At 40.0% G+C, this 15,789-nt stretch overlaps 2 protein-coding genes across 2 annotated transcripts in view; both read right to left on the bottom strand.

The window, feature by feature from the left end:
* fcho1 (FCH and mu domain containing endocytic adaptor 1) overlaps nucleotides 1–10,368 on the bottom strand; it is a 43,738-nt gene extending 33,370 nt beyond the window's left edge. Inside the window, exons 1-2 of the mRNA XM_052074153.1 lie at nucleotides 10,209–10,368; nucleotides 454–507 (exon numbers count right to left, since the gene is read on the bottom strand). Coding sequence (XP_051930113.1) covers nucleotides 454–483 — 30 coding nt within the window. The 5' untranslated portion in view covers nucleotides 484–507; nucleotides 10,209–10,368. The remainder of the gene's footprint in view (nucleotides 1–453; nucleotides 508–10,208) is intronic.
* Nucleotides 10,369–13,080: 2,712 nt separating this feature from the next.
* Nucleotides 13,081–15,087, bottom strand: LOC127606165 (uncharacterized). The gene is made up of 3 exons (XM_052074247.1): nucleotides 14,820–15,087; nucleotides 13,909–14,720; nucleotides 13,081–13,101 (listed from the first exon to the last, which is right to left on the bottom strand). Exons 2-3 carry the CDS (start codon nucleotides 14,713–14,715, stop codon nucleotides 13,081–13,083), a joined length of 828 nt encoding a protein of 275 aa, XP_051930207.1. The 5' UTR covers nucleotides 14,716–14,720; nucleotides 14,820–15,087.
* Between the last annotated feature and the right edge of the window lie 702 nt (nucleotides 15,088–15,789).

Below are 15,789 nucleotides of genomic sequence, written 5' to 3'. Positions count from 1 at the left end.
AAAATCTCTACAGGGCAACCTTCGCACGAGTGCTTCCTGCGAATGAGCGTTTGCTCAGATTGGTCAAGCGGGATGGTAAGTGGCGCTGAAAATTGATCGAAGGAAATTAAAGATGCTGTTAAAGCCTCGGATAGGCTCCAGCATGCCCGCGACCCTCATGACAAAAAGCCATTCAGAAAACGAACGGCTCAAGAACCCTTGGGTATTCGTACCTTAACACTTAGGGGCATTAAATTCAAAATAGGAAGAAGTGATGAAATCCTCAGTCGGCGAATTAGTGTGCATAAAACGGGCAAAGGAGGAGGAAGTGATGCATTTTCAACCTTGCTATACAGTATCAAGTCAAGTCAACTTTATTGTCAAATGTGCAACACACAGCACAGATGAAATTTCTTTCTTCTCAACCACAGGTATATAGTACATAAAATATGTTGTAGTTCATGAGACACTTACCCAAAAGTTGTTCTGAAAGGAAGTCATCATCACTCAACAGATAGTCACCGTGCTCTGTAAAAGAAGTGGAAAGGAAGCATATTTGTCAGAACTTTAGTTCATCTTTTGGCAGATCATCTTTTCTTGTTTACATGCATACTGTCGAAAGACAAAAGTTCTTTAATTCCTTCTTATTTGCCATCTAACAATCAAAATTCCCAATTTGTGTTTCCTTTTTCCCGAGAGACTAACATCTCTGTACGGCATATTGGAGGGGAGCAAAGTTTAGCATGAGTTGTGAGTAGAAGTTAAGAAGAGTCTTTGCTGCAAAACTGTTCTATATTTAATATATATATATATATATATATATATATATATATATATATATATATATATATATATATACATACACATACATATATTAGAGCTGTCAAACGATTAAAATATTTAATCTAATTAAAAATGCAACTGTCATAATTAACTCAAATGGACTAAAAAATTAATCGTGATTACTCACACATTTTTTATTGTTTCTGAATTTCCTTTTACATTTTTTGTCCTATTTTTCACACATTTTAATGCTCTCATCAACATGGAATCATGGATCAGTTTTCTATGTGCCAAATGCAAATATTTACTGAAATAACAATTTTGATTTTCAATTTTACATGAACATTTTTCACTTGGAGCAGTTGTTCACACATAATCTCTCACACAATATTACTGTCCATCAACAACAGTGAAAAAAAACATTTTGTCACACAAGAGCTGCTTTAACAGCTTTTTTAATGAAATCAAAACACAGCAATATAACATTATAAAGTGCACATGTAAGGTAAACTAGTACTCAGCCTATAGTATATTTAAACCATGGTTACATACTTCGTTTTTCTCAAGTTTACTGTGAACACAGCAGTCTGTTTCTGTATGTTTGTTGAAGAATAAAGAGACACCGGACACCAGTGTTCATTATGTGCCGCTGTATTCAAAACTGCCCGCCGTACAAAAAAGCGCACGCACTTCTCCCGTCCTGCTGGGGCAAACCATTCTGAAAGGGGGAGGGGGGGTCACTCCCCCTAACACAGTCAGGCTATGTTGATTGTGTTGGTCCTTCTTGTGCGGAAGTCTCTCTACAGTTTTTGTGTAGACCTTATTTTGAATGACAACACTGCAGACGTTTTATTTTCGCTAGGTCGCTACCACTGTCAGACTAACACAGAGAAGCTCCACCCGCTCCATTTATATGAACGCAGAACACTGTAACCTTCCACACAAAATAGTTCCAAACAAGTAACTTCCGCTTGTGACGTGTGCCGCGTTAATCTCGCGAGAAAAAATTTAATCCCGTTAAAAATCATTTAAATTAATGCCAATAAAAACGCATTAAACTGACAGCTCTAATAAATATATTTATTTATTTTTTTGGCAGGGGGCCATCAAGTACCATAATCTTGTTTTTTTGTCATTTGTTTTGTTTTTGTCATGTTGTTGCCCACGGTGAACGGCAGGGCCGTTTCGTGTCATAAAGGCTGAGATCGGAACTAGAAAAAACAAGGTTTATTACCAATCTCTTCAAGAAAACACAAGATAAATTCAGTGTAGGAAGGATGCTCCTGGGGAATAACAGATTTATAAAAGACTTCAGAAGAACATCCCAGAGGATGGGCAGGCGAAGGAGGAGTGATTGGAGGGATGGTGAGGTGGAAGAGCCACCAAGGAGGTAATTGATTGGTGTGTGGGCCTACAATACTCATGTGGTTTAGTTATCATATCGATTGAACTGGAAAAAAAATAATAAAAAAATTAAAAAAACACTTGCCTTCCCCCCGCTTCTATTCATTGTATGGCGAAAAAAAAAATCCATATTGGTCGAGCCCGACACAGCACAGCCTCTCACATTTTTACCTGTTAACTTACGGCAAAAGGCAGACAGACTCCACCCAGCGGTGGTCTCCGGTTAATCCGTGCAATTGCAAGCGAGTCATTATTTGGGAATTAATCTCATGCTAGCTGCAATAAAGGTTGATAGCGAACCACTAAACTCGTCGTCAAAAATCGCTGCAAGCTCGGCTTGGAAATGTGAATCTTAAAACACGGTTCTGAATGCAAGATCATGTCAGCAAAAATGCAGTGGATCAGTCAGAAAGACAAAACAAGTGGTTTATCTGCGCAGCCTTTCCAAAGTATTATCTGTTCACAGAGCGCAGCCAAACTTGCAGCCTGTCTAACACTACACAGATTGCCACCATCCAAAGGAAAAAAAATTAAGTCTGGTGGACAGATGGGAACGAATGAATCAAATTCTCACACCTTGATAAACACAAGCAGCCCAACGTATTATAACTACACAAAAACAGCATCTTATCATGCCAATGTGAACATGCTGTATTCCACCACCATAGAACCCTGGGTACTCACAGATGTCTCGAACAAAGACATGAAGGACAACAAACTCACACCTCCGCAACACCAACATGGTCTCCTCCCTCGGTGGATTAACATTGCTATGAGAGGTTGAAGAGGTGTTACACCACAGGTCCTGAAGTACAAAATGCTACAGTGCAGGCTTTCTGAATTCTGATTGTAATTTCCTCATTGCGGGACAAATAAAGGACAGCTTAATCATTCACCACAAGAGCAAGCACAAACTGGGTCCAGTACAACGCCAGTGCTGAGCGCATAGTGAGTAATGAACATATTAAACCGTTTTAATAGTACAGGTACAGGTATAAAGCAGACAAAACTATGTGGTTTCATCATAGCCAGCAATGCAAGAATATTTCAAGCTGATGAGGAAATGAAGATGAAACAAATGTCATTTTAAAGATAATTTTTTAAAAATAATAATTTAAACAAATTTCTGAAACGTGAGTTCAGTCACAGTGGAGCCATTAGCTTCTAACCTCCCAGTTTGCCGGCTCCTTTCTGTGAGCATTTAGCATTCTCTTTCCATGTGTTGTCCAAGATAATTAAACACTAATAATTGCAGTTCAGTGGAACCTTCACGGCGCATTGACTCATCTGTCCCTCAGTTTGGCAAAGCAGGCAGAGAAGACCATATTGTGTCAGACCTTATTTGTCAGTTGAGCTGCAAACAAGCATGAGTGTAATGGACACCAGCTTGTGCTATGTACGTTCATAAAACCTCACAGCTCTGAGCCTTCAGAGGGCACTGGCCACTGAGTTGGCACCCTGAGCCTCAAGCTCAGCGGTCGCCGCACAACACTTCAGGCGGGTGACATGGTAGTACTGCGTGTTCGAACCCCGAGTGGGTATGAGATGGATGGAGCAAAAATGGAATAGCTGTGACCACAGATGTTGGGATAGACACGCTTTGTAGTTTTATGCAGAATTGCCACAATCTGCACTGACCCTGTATGCCTATATCCATGATATTATATGCCAAGTTTCAATGATTAGTTCATATTTAGTGTCTTTATACTATATTAAGCTTTTAATAAAAGAGTACTTCTCTGAAGTCACTTATTCGCATGTTGTTTTTTGTTTTTGTAGTATAAAATCTCACTGAATGTTTAAGTTTGGACATTTGCTGGTCTTTATAACTTGTTCAAGCCATTCCATATGGAAGGATTTAACCTGATGGGAAGCATGGTACAAAGATCAATGATGAGTGAGCAAAATATTGAATACATTGAATATTAAATATTTTAAAATGCAAGTACATCTTGATTTTATCGTATTTATTCATGATACTGACCCGACTGAATTTCGGGTGGCCCTACACAGTCATGTAGTGGCCCGAGCCACTGTTAACGTAGAACAAGGGGCAGGACGGGTTTTTGCTATGGACAATGTGGGTGACCATCCAGGGAATAATCGATGTGAGGGCACACAAGCACCCTCAAAAAAAAAAAAAGACCAAAAAAGCTAAACTCAAAACGAAAGGACAGTTTTCTAGACTACTATTCATTTCCATGTCAAGTTAGTGACGTGGGCACTGGGGCATCTTCAGTGTCACCTCAATTTGCTGCTGAGAATCATACAGGTTGTTTGTGTCTGAATATTAACATTTTCTTCCAGCTCTCCTAAAATATTAAGTTTGGGGTCACTGTGCTCATGATAAAAGCAGCCCCCTCGACTCTCTACAGGAGAAGCAGTTGTGAAAGTGAATGTATGTATTAATTCGTGTCTTTTCTGCATCATCAATTTGAAGTATCCTGCTTTAGAAACCAGAGATGAAAATTAAAACATTATTAGAGTCTTTGATTAATCAAAATAATCGATGGATTAATCGATTTTTTTAATCATTAGTTGCAGCCTAAATTGAAAATCAACATATTGAAAATCAGAAAATCAGACATTGCTTTTCATTCGTGATTCATCAGAATTATTTTATGCAGCAAAACCATGAAAATAATTCTTATTCATTGTAGTCTCGCTGATCATTTCAACAGCGGTGGGTGAACCTTGTAAATACATCAACAACGTCTGAATCATCCTACATATATAATTCTGTAGGTGATTCATAAATCATTTCATCATGTTCACAACATATTCTGCACTCTCAAATTGTCATTGGAAACCACAACCAAACAACAAAGCTTAACACAAAGGCAAATCAAACATAATTACCAGGGCAGGAACATAACTTGCATTTAATGACAAGTACACAAAAGCCATTAAAGTGATAAAAGACTTGGCTTTCACTGACAGAAAGGAAATGTGGGGAAAATCCGAGTGATCAACATGGGCCAGGCAATATCCCCATTGTCAGAACCTGAATGTAGTTTTGTCAATGCAGCACTACTGCAGTCTGTGACCATGTGCCTGGCAGCCATCGCTTGCATGAGCAGCTGCATGAGCATACATTAGTCAGGCACAGAAAGCACTTCACAATCTAACAAGGATCTCCACACAACCTCTCAGTTAATTAAGACCATGATTCCAGTAGTAGCAATTTAAAATATTTAATGACTCAAATTACATCACATTTTTTGCTTAAAAAAGGCCTGTCATATTTTAGCACAAAACTATTTTACATCAGCACTAGTTAACCTATAGATGTGGAAACGACATTATATCAAAAAGAGAGTGATTCAAGAAGTAGACATTCATTACACTGATACTGAAAGGAACAACATGATAAGATTTCCCAAAATAAGTCTGTCAAAATGGTAAATGTGGTTGGAATGGGTTGTTCAACCTGAATGTGCACTGAGAATTTTCAAATGTTGATGAGTTCCAGAGAAATTGCTTGTTGGGTTTTTTGTATATGCAGGAAAGAAAAAAAATGCCTAGTTATCAAAAAAACACCTCCAAATGTCAGTAAAATAGTACTTTATATCTCCTCGACCCTTTCGACTCTACACTAGTTAGGGAACCCTTTTTACAATTGGCTGACCCATTTCGGTAAAAAAAATATTCACCAATAACCTTTTACAGGCGGATAATCCTAAATCTACATGTCAAATTTACCTTGATTTTTCAAACGTAATCACTTCCCCTAAAACAGGAGTGGCCAAACATGGACTGCTCCCAAGTTGACTGCGAGGGGTGTGTTGTTCAATGTTCCCTCAAAGCTGCACATGTGAGCAATTGTGCATAGCTCTCACTCTGTCAGCACATCCCACGCACACACGCGCACACACACACACACACACACACACACACACACACACACACACACACACACACACACACACACACACACACACACACACACACAAACGTTCAAGTCCACCTCATTTTAATCTACAAAAAGGACACCACACCACCCCCCCCAAAAAAATATGAAATCCATCCTTAGTTAAAACCCAGTAACCATTTATGAAATAAATAAATACATAAAAATAAGACCTGAAGGCAATTACCACTTAACTTAAGCTCTGTATAGTTTTTTTGTTTGTTCATTTGTTTACAAAAACATATATGAGCTGATCATCGTACACAGCGAGGCATTAAATGAACTACTAACCCAGAAAGCGAGCCAGAACCAGAGTGCCCCAGGATCCTTCCATCTGTGGAAGAGAGGCACCTTGGCTGTACACATTCACAGCCTCGAGCACAGGTCATGGTCTTTCATGAAAGCTGAAACTGTATTTCTTAGCAAGACTATGCACTAAACGGGATGTCTATGTAACAGGTCTCGTCAGACCACATTGTGTTGAAGAATATTGACGCCGGCCAGCAGGATTTCCTGTATTGGCTGTGTTTAACTCTCCCAATCACAAAGCCTGACGAAAATAGCAGAAAAGAATGTCATCCCCTCAATTAGAGTGATACTGTACAGCAGGGGTCCCCAAAACTTTTCCTGTGAGGGCCACATAACTTTTCCCTTCTCTGATGGGGGGCCGGTGTCAGTTTGTAACATCAACGATCGTACGGGAGCTTAAAAAATTTATTGTTTCCCAGAAAGCCACACATAACCAAATAACCCTTTCCAGGTTCTTTACAGAAAAAAAAAGTCAGGAAACAAATAGTAACACTATTAATGAAATAAATAACAACTAAATAACGTAGTTTGGGGACCCCTGCTGTACAGTGTGCCTCTCCCTATGGACATCAAGAGAAAAAGGGCCCCACATAACACAACATACCTGACGAAAATAGCAGAAAACAATGTCATTGCATTAATTAGAGTGATACAGTGTGCCCCTACATAAATTATAAGGCACAGCAATGTACTAAAATACATAAACTTGTAATTGAAAACAAAACTTTCTTCCAGCTCTAAAAAATGCCCACCTTCACATGGACATCAAGAGGAAAAAGGGGGGAGTGGTACTGAAAAGAGGCAGTGTCAGGTTTTTAACAACAAACATGACGTTCCTGGATATGAAGTAAGATCCAGCCAGTTAATACAACCTATCTAGTACATATACGTACATTCTATTTTAAAATAATACCGAGTTACAAGATTTCATATGTACATGAGGCTGAAAAGCAAAGCATAGAAAGTCTCTGCTGTCGCAGTGTCTGCCTCTCAAATTGCCACACACACACACACACACACACAGTCCTTTAATTCTATCCCTTTTCACGACTAAAATATCACAACAGTGGCCAGGGCAATCTACTTCTTCCTAAACGAATTCAACACAATACAGTACTGTATATTCATCCACACATCCATTATTTATACTGTTGATCCAGTTCAGGGTTGTGGGGAGTACAACGCAGGCATGGCCTCAAAACTTTGTTCCCTGATACAAACACAAAGGATCACAATTTTTCCGTTGCAGCATGTTGGTAGGTATGTTTGCAATCGTACAGCTCGCTCATGGTGCTCAGTACGCTGCGGCCCTTGAACTTGATTGCTTTGCTTGTGTGTGTGGAACAAATTCAATTCGCTCTTTGGGGCTTGATGCTTCCGTGCCTCTGAGTTATGGCGATGCAGGGCAGGTTAATTTTCCATTTGAAAATTAAGTTAACATATGATTAACACATCATGGACAGTTGATGTGGAGCCAATCATTCAGAAGGAGAGAAACATGATCAAAGAAATCCTTAAATTCAATATGTACGGTCAAACTATACGTATTATGCATGGCTGTAACCATGTGCATATTCTTGCTCTTTGCCTGTTTAGAACAATTTACTAGGTGTCAATAAACTCATCCATTCAAACCTAAATGCAAAACGGGGCGTGGATTATTCACCTGCTTCTCTCATTTTCCTGTAAGTGTTACCGTTGCTCTGTTCACACAATTGGCTGCAACGTCTGTCGGTAATTTTAATTTGGCATGTCCTGACTTTCTCCCAGCATCGGAGTTCTCCTCAGTCATCATTTCTCCTCATTTTTTTGTGCTTGCCCCAGTCTATTACTAGCAATAGTTAGGAGTTTCAACTGTTTAGCTGACTATATAACAAGAGATCTACTCGGATTCAGATTGTAAAAGGACTAAAAGTAGCAGGATAACCGTGGGAGAAAAAAAAGGATGTTGAATAGGCTCTACACTTTTGCACTGATAAAAGTGGTGCGACCAATATTTCAGTTGGTCGCACAAGCATAGATGATTTGGTCGCACCCTTTTGACAGCGAGTATGGCATGATCATATTTGCTGAAGTATAGTAATCGAAACATCAGTAAAAAGCAGAGAAATACACAGTAATAGCTGACCGCATTTTTTTTTTGCATTAGTTGAACAAAAATACTATAAAGGTACAAATTTTGCACATTTTTAAACACAAATTGAACATGGAAAAAAAAATTCATCCAATTTCATAATTTATATTCACGCCACGGCACCAAAAGATTTGTTGTTCATTATTTAAGCCTTTGGGGAGTGTAAAATCTCATTGGCAGCATGATTGCCAAAACCGTCTTGGAAATAGATCGTCCGTTCAGGAAAATTAACAGATTTTTTTTCCAAAATTCTCAATGGTCACCTCACCCACATTTATATAAGGAATATGTAGTAGATAGAGGCTGGTGAAAACTCTGCATGTCCAACCCCTTTTTTTTCTCTTCTCTCTTCATTTGTTCACTTATTTTGTCTTTGTCTGCGGCCACAGCGACATTTGAGGTAGCAGCAGCAGAAAATTGAGGGGAACAAAATACGGTCATTTTTTTTTTTGCCCGACTTGTGTTAAATAAACACATAATAGAAAATTAGATCACGGCTCATTTTACAGTTTTCGTTTTCCAATTTTTAGATGAAAAATGGGACATAGCTCGTTCTCTGGGGACTGCTAACTCTTAGTGGCTTGGAGGAAATATGGCCTTTCCACACATCTGAATACCTGAAAACTATGCATGAGAATAACTTTTAATGGCATGTGTCGTTTGTCAAAAAATAAACGTGCATGTCCACAGATCCACAAACACAAATTCGACACTTTACAAGCCAAATTGAATCTTTACAAGCATTTGGTCATTGTAAATGCACACACACAAAATTAAAATCAACAACATATGTGAAAATCAAGCGTATATTTGTGGATCTGCAAAATCGTGAAAATCTCAACTATAATTGTGGATCTTGAAAATGTGAAAATTGTGGATATAAATGCAGCCATACATACAAACAGACATTATGTGCTTTGAAACAATGTAATCTAATTGAGCTTGAGAATAGTAAAAATTGAAAATTTCAATACATTTATTGGAACATCTATCAAACATTGAAGTGCGACTGGATACCAACAAACCAGAAACCAAATGCTGCTGAGTTTTAATCTTTTGACTAGTATTTGCAAGTAGCAATGTGTTCAAGAGAGCTTACTGAACGTAAAACTATTTGACCAATGGCACGGCCTGTGATGATAGACTAAGAATTTACAAGACATCACAGAAGAGAAATGAAGAGATAACGTGTTTGCGAATATGTGGTTACGCTGCCACTTATGCAAGTATTTAACTGTGCAAATTTAGTAATTCGTATCATGAGATATTTAAAATGGCTGAAACGAATAGTCTATAAAATTTGTTGACAACACAATTCACACTCAGTACTGACTTAAGCTAGAACTTGTCATTCATTTTAATCAATAAATTCAATTTACTGATCAAATTAATGTGAACTTTGAATACACTTTGAATACCTGTACACCTCAAAGAAAATACGTTTCTATGACGGTAAATATAACAAAGCTTTTAAACGTGGTTCCACATGAAATTACATTTTGGAACTAATATTCACGTTTCTTCAGGTGAACTGCACCTTTGTTGCGTTAGCTTGAGTCAAACAACTGCGCCAACGGGAGGGCTGTCACATATATGGTTCGAACAACCCGTGCGACGCTTTCACAAATAAACATGCGTTCATAACGGTGGTTGAATAAACGTAAATTGAAATAAAAGGTGATTTATGACCTGTGCAGACTTCTGTGAAGACATTTATATTGCATTGTCCTCCCCCGGTGTTTGAGTAGCGTCCATCCGACAGTGTCGTGTGTGGCTCCAGTGGTCTGCTCACTGTAGTAGAAATGAGCGACGTTTTCCAGAGTACACTCCCGTTTCAAACCTGCACAAAGACAATTGGCTACCAAGCCCGTCATTCAGAGAGAGCCGTGAAGTAGGCATAGCAACCGTAAAAAGGAGTGTTTAAGAGTGAACACTAATATCCTATTGGTTGATTAATTCCATATGAAGCCACGCCTTGGCTGAGCTGCAGATATTGATAGCGTTTGTCATTTAATGGTGGCTTCTCTTGCTGTAACTAAGAATATTGCCAATTTACAAAGCGGACCAAAGTCTGTGAATATCATTAGCTTCAGTTTGATACCGCTCCCACATACGATGCATGATTTGCAGTGAATGCTATTTGTCGTGACCGCTATTCACTGCTACTTTCAAATTCAACTGTAGACAATCCTAATTAGCAAGCGACGGCACCCCCACCTGGATTATGACACCATCTACATCAACGTCACTAAACTAGGCATCTGAGACACTCCTTCACCTTCACCAATGTTTCCCAAAACTTCATTGAGCCAAAACATCCGTTTAAAAATTTTACCACCAATATCAAAAGTATAAATACTGGGGCAAACAAATACTGAAATAATTATCTCGTCTCAATTTACTTTAATGGAAGTGGTGTGACTTGGGCCTCTTTAACTGCACGAAAATATATTTTCAAGCAGCCATAATTTATTTTGTTGTATGAATGGCAACATGTTAATACATGTACGTAGGTATATTGCACCTTTTGCCACCTAAAAGAAGAATAGTTAATTATTCTTCAGTTCACGACAGCGCTGCAAGGGGCATGCAGAGGGCGCGTGTCCCTGTGCATCCACCCGAGAAGGGTCATTCAATGAGATAAAAACACTTCTATTCTCTATACAGACATCAAATAAAGGCAACAGGAAGGCATTTCCCCTTGTAGTTCAATACTTCGTTCAGCCAGGCCACAAACAAAATGCTCGATTTCATTGAGAATACAGATCAGTCCCCCGTTAGGATTCTAGCTCACACAGAGGAGTCTCTGGACAAAGTTGGTTTATTATTTGACAAGTCAGTGTATAATTAAGACAACACACATGTGAATTATGGAATTTATGACTCTTTTTTACTAACTTGAAGAAAAAAGACGATGATCTCCTCCAAGGAAACTGCACTGAACGTTGCACATTGTGCACAACACTGTGAGGCAGGCTCTTGACAATCCTACTGTTGCTGTGGAAAACATTCTGCTCAACATCAATGCCTTCTTTTCAACATATTCCAAAAGGAGAAAACGGCGCAACGAGTTTTGTAGGTTTTGTGAGGACGATGAAAACATTGAAAACAATGACACAAATAAAAATGTAACACTGCTACGATTGCTGCGTCCACAGGGTCTGCTCAGTGTCATGGGACTATGCTGATGCATGCGTATCTGGCACGCATGCTCATATTTTGTTTCATGTTTTATAAAAATTTTTATCATTCATCTGACTCGGAAGTGAGTGGTCCTATGTGGCCTACCAATAGCAATGATGAAAAACTATGGCTCCTTCCGGCCTTTAAATTAAACTATCCTTGATCTACTGGTTGAACCTAATATAACAGTAGTGGAGAATTACATTTGCAAACGGGCCACATGAGAAAATGGAACACTTGCCGAGGGACAACCCAGCATGCTAACCAACAACTTTGTCTCTATTGTTTTTAATGTATTTAGAAAAAGCTTTTTCTCTTGTTTCAATAAATTGCGACGTGTATGTATGGATTCTTATAGTTAGCAAATACACATCCATCCATCCATTTTCCGATCCGCTTTATCCTCATAAGGGTAGCGCCGGGTGCCAGAGCCTATCCCAGCTGTCTTCGGGCAGCAGGCGGGGGACACCTGGACCGGTTCCCAGCCAATCACAGGGCACACACACACACAAACAAGCACCAGCGCTCACACACACAACACAGGACAATTTAGTGTGTTCAATCAGCGTGCCATGCTTGTTTTTGGAATGTGGGAGGAAACCAAAAGACCCAGAGAAAACACATATGCAGGCCCGGGGATAAAATGCAAACTCCACACAGGAAGGCCGGAGCTGGAATTGAACGCGGTACCTCTGCGCTGTGAGGTCAATGCGCTATCCACTGGAACACGGGGCCATTGCAAATACACATTCATTCATTCATTCATTCATCTTCCTAACCGCTTGATCCTCACTAGGGTCGCGGGGGGTGCTGGAGCCTATCCCAGCTGTCTCCGGGCAGTAGGCGGGGGACACCCTGAATCGGTTGCCAGCCAATCGCAGGGCACACATAGACGAACAACCATTCGCACTCACACTCACACCTAGGGACAATTTAGAGTGTTCAATCAGCCTGCCATGCATATTTTTGGAATGTGGGAGGAAACCGGAGCACCCGGAGAAAACCCACGCAGGCCCGGGGAGAACATGCAAACTCCACACAGGGAGGCCGGAGCTGGAATCGAACCCGGCACCTCTGCACTGTGAAGCCGGCGTGCTAACCACTGGACTACCGGGCCGCCCTGCAAATACACATTTTTAAACAAAATTATAAAGAGTCATTAAAAAATCAAAATACATGTTCACACTTTTAAAATGAGAATAGTGAGTTTGTGCATTAACCGCCAACACATATTAGTCGTTCCTAATCAGGACTCTCAAATAAATTGAAAAGTGTTAAGTATTTTATTGAGAGCAATGTATAATGTACAATGATGACTTATAATACATCCTGTATAGATTTGTCCTGCATATTTATTTTTGCGTAGAGTACTGTAATGTCAGGCCTCCTGGGCCTCTCCCTATCCCCGTGCAGGAATTAAGAATGTTGTTAACATAAGGACCACTGCCGTTATTTTTGTTTGCCTTTTTTCCCCCCAGAAAAAGTTGCTTGGGGAGTTCGGAAAAGATGCTAAATACAGTGGAAACACGGTGAAGTTGGCAACACTTGAGACATGTAGCTCTTGCTTACTACCTCGCTTGTACTAGTGTTCACACGTGCACAAAAGCACTACAGTACTTACATAATTAGAGTAGAACGTTTTACTATTGACTTCATTGTGACTGTGAGGGACAGTCATAATTTGGGTGCTGTGCACAGGTTTGTTAAGCAGTATCTTCAAATGTACAAGCCACTGTGAATGAATTCTACTGTAGGTTGCTTGTAATGGTTGATGTCGTACATTGAAAATCAATGTTCGTTGATTATTATTGTCCTACAATCCATCAATAGTAAATGCCCAATGTGTATTTCATTCCAGATCAAATAATGGCGCCGCGAGAGTGGCTGCCTTTCCAGCAGCTCCTATTTTTTTGTTGTTCTACTTCTTCCTTTCATAACTTTGCTGCTGTGAATCTGGAATTTCTCCATTGCGAGACTAATAAAGGTATTCTCCCTCTCTCTCTTATAAAGTACCACTAGCGCTGAGATAGAGATACATTTTTCACAAGGATGATTTGTTTTTTGTATTTTTCTTGCAACAATTCTTAAACCATCCCCCTTTCGACTGTTTTTTGGTCTTTTCTTTGTCTTCGGCTTTGTGCCTTGTTTGTGGGTTACTTTGTGGGTTACTGCAACTTTCATTTGTTTGTTTTGTTATCTCTGTTGCTTTGTTATCTTTTGTTCTCCAGTGGCGTTCCACCTCACTGTGTTTTTCCTCCTCTGTTACTTTGTGGTGTTCAAGCTCTTTATCTGTTGCATGATTATGTTCATCAGATCGGCCACCACTGGTTTCGACATCCTCCGTGCTCTTGGTAGCAGGTGGCACGTTGTTTAACGAGCTCAATTCAGACAGTTTTTTCTGTCGCTCCATTTCCTTTTGTGCCTGATTCGATGCAACCTGCTCCATAATCATCTGCCGCATATTGGAGGCCCTGCGTTGTTGAAGCTTGAAATCTAAGTCTCGTTTCCGTTGCTCTATTTGTTGCTGAAAATAGTGGTCTTTGGAGGGAAAGTTCTTAAACGTTTGTGTGAACGGAGTGGCGAGCGATGCAGGTGTCATACTTGTTCGAGTCACTCCAGTTACTTTAAAATCATACTCAGGTGATGCAAAAATGTTCTCCATTCGTGGTCCATCAGTGGCTTCTTGTTTCGTAAGTGCTGCTGTGGTTTCGTCCTCTTGGGGTGCTATTACGCCATGAGAACATGTGGCTGTGGTTTCCTCCTCGTCCTCATCTTGAGGTGTAGCACTAGGTTGCTCTTCTTCATCCTCTGCCTCCTCCCAGAGTACATCACAGTTTTTTTCTTGAGGCAAATCAAAGGGTTTCTCTTCTTCCTCTTCCGAGGTTGTATCAGTGATTCCCCAATCGGGTTCTGAAGTTGTCTCCTCCTCCAGAGGAGCATCATTTGTGCTGTGCTCCCTAAATCGTGCATAGAACTCATCCACATTGGTTGAATGAGTGCTATCTTGCTCCATAGGTGCTGCATGCAGAAGTTAACAGATGAAGCTCCTTTCGGTTAGGTGGCTCTTTTATGTGGGTAAACTGTGTTTACGAGCCATAAAAACTGACTCTGACCAACCTTATTTTAACGTGCACCCATCCATCCGTTGTCCATACCTCTGATCCTCATGAGGGTCGCGTAAGCAGAAATATGAACACCGTCTACGCCTGCGTTATGTGACGTCATAAAAACTAAAAAATCGCCTTGAAATTCAACAAACAGGGAGGTTGACGAAGGTGCAGCGCGAGTTTTAGGGACCTTCTATGCACGCCCACATTTTTTATTGACAGGGGTAAGACTCCCTGGGGGCCACAAACAAGAAATAAAATATACGAAGTGCTGCGAGAACCCTACCTCCGTACTTGGTGCGTTCAAAGACCGTCATCAAAATAGGATATTTGATACCCAGATAGAAAAACACCATCATTGACAAAAACAGAACAAAACTAAATAAAAATAATGAGTATGAAAACAAACATATAAATAATACGGGCTTTCTCACACAAGTGTCTCTCGAGGCCTACCAGCCAGTAACTACTATTACTAGTGGCTTAATACAAGGTTTCTGACAGTAACATGTTCCTGACATGTTCCTTGACAACGTTACAACATGTGCCTCATAGCTGCAATGGGCCCATGCCAATAATCTGCCTTCACTTTTGCATTTTTGATTATGGTCGCATTAAATCATCATCGTGTTCAAGACTGGCGCAAATCTGGTGCGGCGCACAGTGTAAATCTGCACAAAGGCGTGTTAGACGGTAGAAATTTCGCAGACGCACACAAACCACGATTAAAAATGTGTCTGTGCGTAAACAGAGCCGACTTCATAAACTAGCAATCAAAATGGGTCATTGTATTCCCTTCAAATGTGGCACATCTCTCAAGGATACCTCCGCATATTTGTGGTTCCGCACCTGCAGATTCATCTGCGGATTTTTTTCACAATAGTTTTTAAAATAAAGTATATTTGAATATGTTTTGGGGCAAACAAGGACGTGATCCTTGCGCTTACACAAACGTCAGGGTACAGCAGCATTTCTGCATT

Source organism: Hippocampus zosterae, chromosome 8 (assembly GCF_025434085.1).
Source record: "Hippocampus zosterae strain Florida chromosome 8, ASM2543408v3, whole genome shotgun sequence".
In the NCBI taxonomy this organism is placed as follows: domain Eukaryota; kingdom Metazoa; phylum Chordata; class Actinopteri; order Syngnathiformes; family Syngnathidae; genus Hippocampus; species Hippocampus zosterae.
This window is presented reverse-complemented; position numbering and strand designations above follow the sequence as displayed.

Excerpts from the sequence above, each read along its gene's own strand:
- LOC127606165 (XM_052074247.1), bottom strand. The coding sequence starts at position 14,715 with ATGGAGCAAGATAGCACTCATTCAACCAATGTGGATGAGTTCTATGCA. Across the intron at positions 13,102-13,908 it reads GGAGAACAAAAGATAACAAA|GGAGAGGCCCAGGAGGCCTG; the intron begins GCAACAGAGATA and ends GCACGGGGATAG.